Genomic DNA, 2318 nt, shown 5'->3' with positions numbered 1-2318 from the left:
ATAGTGGCCAGCGCAACTCGCTTGGACTCAACGCTCAGCCAGGAGCTCCCGCACGCGCTGGCGCGAGTCATGGCGCATGCAACGCGCAGCAATGCTCGCCTCGCCTCGCGCAAATGTGCGACCGTCCTCGCAGCCGACAGTCCACCGCCTGCTAAAGAAGCACTGCGATGAATGCGGCACCGGCGACGCACGGCAGGCTGGTCATGACGCAGTTATAGGGTGTTGTGTGCCGTCAGAGTGACTCTCTGTGTGTCAGGGATAGTCAGGGCCGTCCATCAGAGCTCCAGTAAGCTCGGAGACACCCCATTAGCGCGGCTCGACCTCTTTGAGTCACTGCCTTCCCGGCGGTTGGCTGTAGAGCCTCTACAACAAACTCTACAGCAAAATCGCGCTCTATCGCGCTCTACATCGCTCTACAACGCAGGCGCCTCGACCCTCGTCACGCGGCGGATGTAGAGCTCCTCTACAGCTCTACAGCGCTCCAGAGCGCGCTACATCTCTACAGCTCTACAGCGCTCTACACTCTACATCCTCTACACCCTCTCTCTCTCTCTCCCTCAGCGCGGCGCACCTCCCCGCTGTGGCCGGCCAGAGTCGCGGCGAGGTGGAAGTAGGCCATGTCTGCAACGTGGAGGATCAACAAGTGTGCTTCGAGTTGAGTGTGTAATTTGATTTCTCGTGAGTTCGACTGCAGGCTGTTCGGCCGCGGTGACTAGTGTGAAGGCTGTGAATTTTGCGGACTGCCGACGCCGACATCAAGCCGTCTGTTTGCCCATGTCGCTCGCTGGCCGCCTCGTCGGGCGCCTGATGCCGTCGCTCAGCGCACGGGCGGCGCGCCCCGCGCCGGGCATCGTGCGGCGCGGGATGGCGAGCTACACCGAGCAAATGGAGAAGACGGGCCGGCCCTTGTCGCCGCACGTCACAATCTACGCCTTCCCCACGATCGCGCTGTCCTCCATCACAGTGCGGGCGACGGGGATTTTGCTGACCGTCGGTGCGCCGCCGCCACCTGGCACCGCCAGCAGCTTGGAAGCACCCGCCGGATTGAATGGGGTAGGGTGGAGAGGGCAGTTGTCGCGGGAGCGGATGTCACTGTCACTGGGAACGCGAGAGGGGGTCGGGGACGGAGGTCGGTGACGGGGCGAACAGTCCAGCGAGCATTCGTCCGTGTCTCCCCACCGCCCCGTGCTCAAGTCCGCCTCTCGCCTCGCCCCCAACCTCCTCCCCGTCTCCCTGTCTCCCCCACCCCAAGACCCCTCCCCCGCCCGGGCAGGCTGCGTTGGCGTTGCCGGCGTGTCGGCAACCTCGGGACCCGAGGCGACCAAGGCCAAGGCGCGACGTACACACACACACACACACACACACACACACACACACACACACACACACACACACACACACACACGACACACACACACACACACACACACACACACACACACACACACACACACACACAGACACGACACGACAGACAGACACACACACACACACACACACACACACACACACACACACACACACACACACACACACCAGCCCTTCCCTACTTCGATCTCCGCGCACCCGGTGCCTCGCCCCAATCTCCATAAAACTGGCTCTCGATCACTCCCTCCTCCCCTCTGCTGCTCTGCTGCATCCCTCCACAGGTGCAAGCCATCGCCGACTCGGGCGCGGCGCCGCTTGCAAAGTTTGCAGTGTCGTGGTCGCCGCCCCGCACCAGCGGCCACCCGACCCGTCCCCGCACCACCGACCTTCCTCCTCCTCCTGCACAGGCCCCTCGCGTACCACTTTTGCGGCGCTTGCCGCCACGCTGTCTGGGACCTCAAGGGTGACCCCCCCCCCCCCCTACTCGCACCCTGGCCCGCTATCTGCACGCTACCCCTCTGCAGTGAACACCCCTCGACGCCCCGCCCCCCCCCGCCCCCTCCTCCGCCGCCAGGCTACGGCTTCACTAACGCGATGATGCTCCAGTCCTCGTACGCCGTGATGGGCGCCTCGCTCGCCATCGCCTTCCTCGCGACGAGCGCCTCGCTGCCCGCCGACAAGAAGGAGTGAGCCGGACAGCGCGAATCGCGGCCCTGCGCGGCCCCTCGAGGCGCAGAGCAGGGGCCCCCGCCCGACGCCAGGGCCGGGCGCTGATCGCCGTTTGGTCGCCGCCGTGACGCGAGCGGTCGGCGTGGGAGCGGTCCGGGGGTGTGGGGGGAGGGGTGGGGTGGCTAATCTGCTCCTGCATCTTCCTTAAGGTATCCGACCCAACCTTTGTAGGGAGTCTGTGTCAGTTGCGCTATCTAACTGTATCCAGACCGACTATGTAG

General features: G+C 64.6%; 1 protein-coding gene across 1 annotated transcript in view; it reads left to right on the top strand.

Annotated features, from left to right (window-relative positions):
• The first annotated feature begins 872 nt into the window (after positions 1-872).
• EMIHUDRAFT_432409 (hypothetical protein) overlaps positions 873-2318 on the top strand; it is a 1732-nt gene continuing 286 nt past the window's right edge. Inside the window, exons 1-5 of the mRNA XM_005770782.1 lie at positions 873-994; positions 1274-1332; positions 1650-1705; positions 1776-1831; positions 1943-2227. Coding sequence (XP_005770839.1) covers positions 886-994; positions 1274-1332; positions 1650-1705; positions 1776-1831; positions 1943-2058 — 396 coding nt within the window. The 5' untranslated portion in view covers positions 873-885 and the 3' untranslated portion in view covers positions 2059-2227. The remainder of the gene's footprint in view (positions 995-1273; positions 1333-1649; positions 1706-1775; positions 1832-1942; positions 2228-2318) is intronic.

The sequence above is a fragment of the Emiliania huxleyi genome (genome assembly GCF_000372725.1).
Source record: "Emiliania huxleyi CCMP1516 unplaced genomic scaffold EMIHUscaffold_4, whole genome shotgun sequence".
NCBI lineage: Eukaryota > Haptophyta > Isochrysidales > Noelaerhabdaceae > Emiliania > Emiliania huxleyi.
This window is presented reverse-complemented; position numbering and strand designations above follow the sequence as displayed.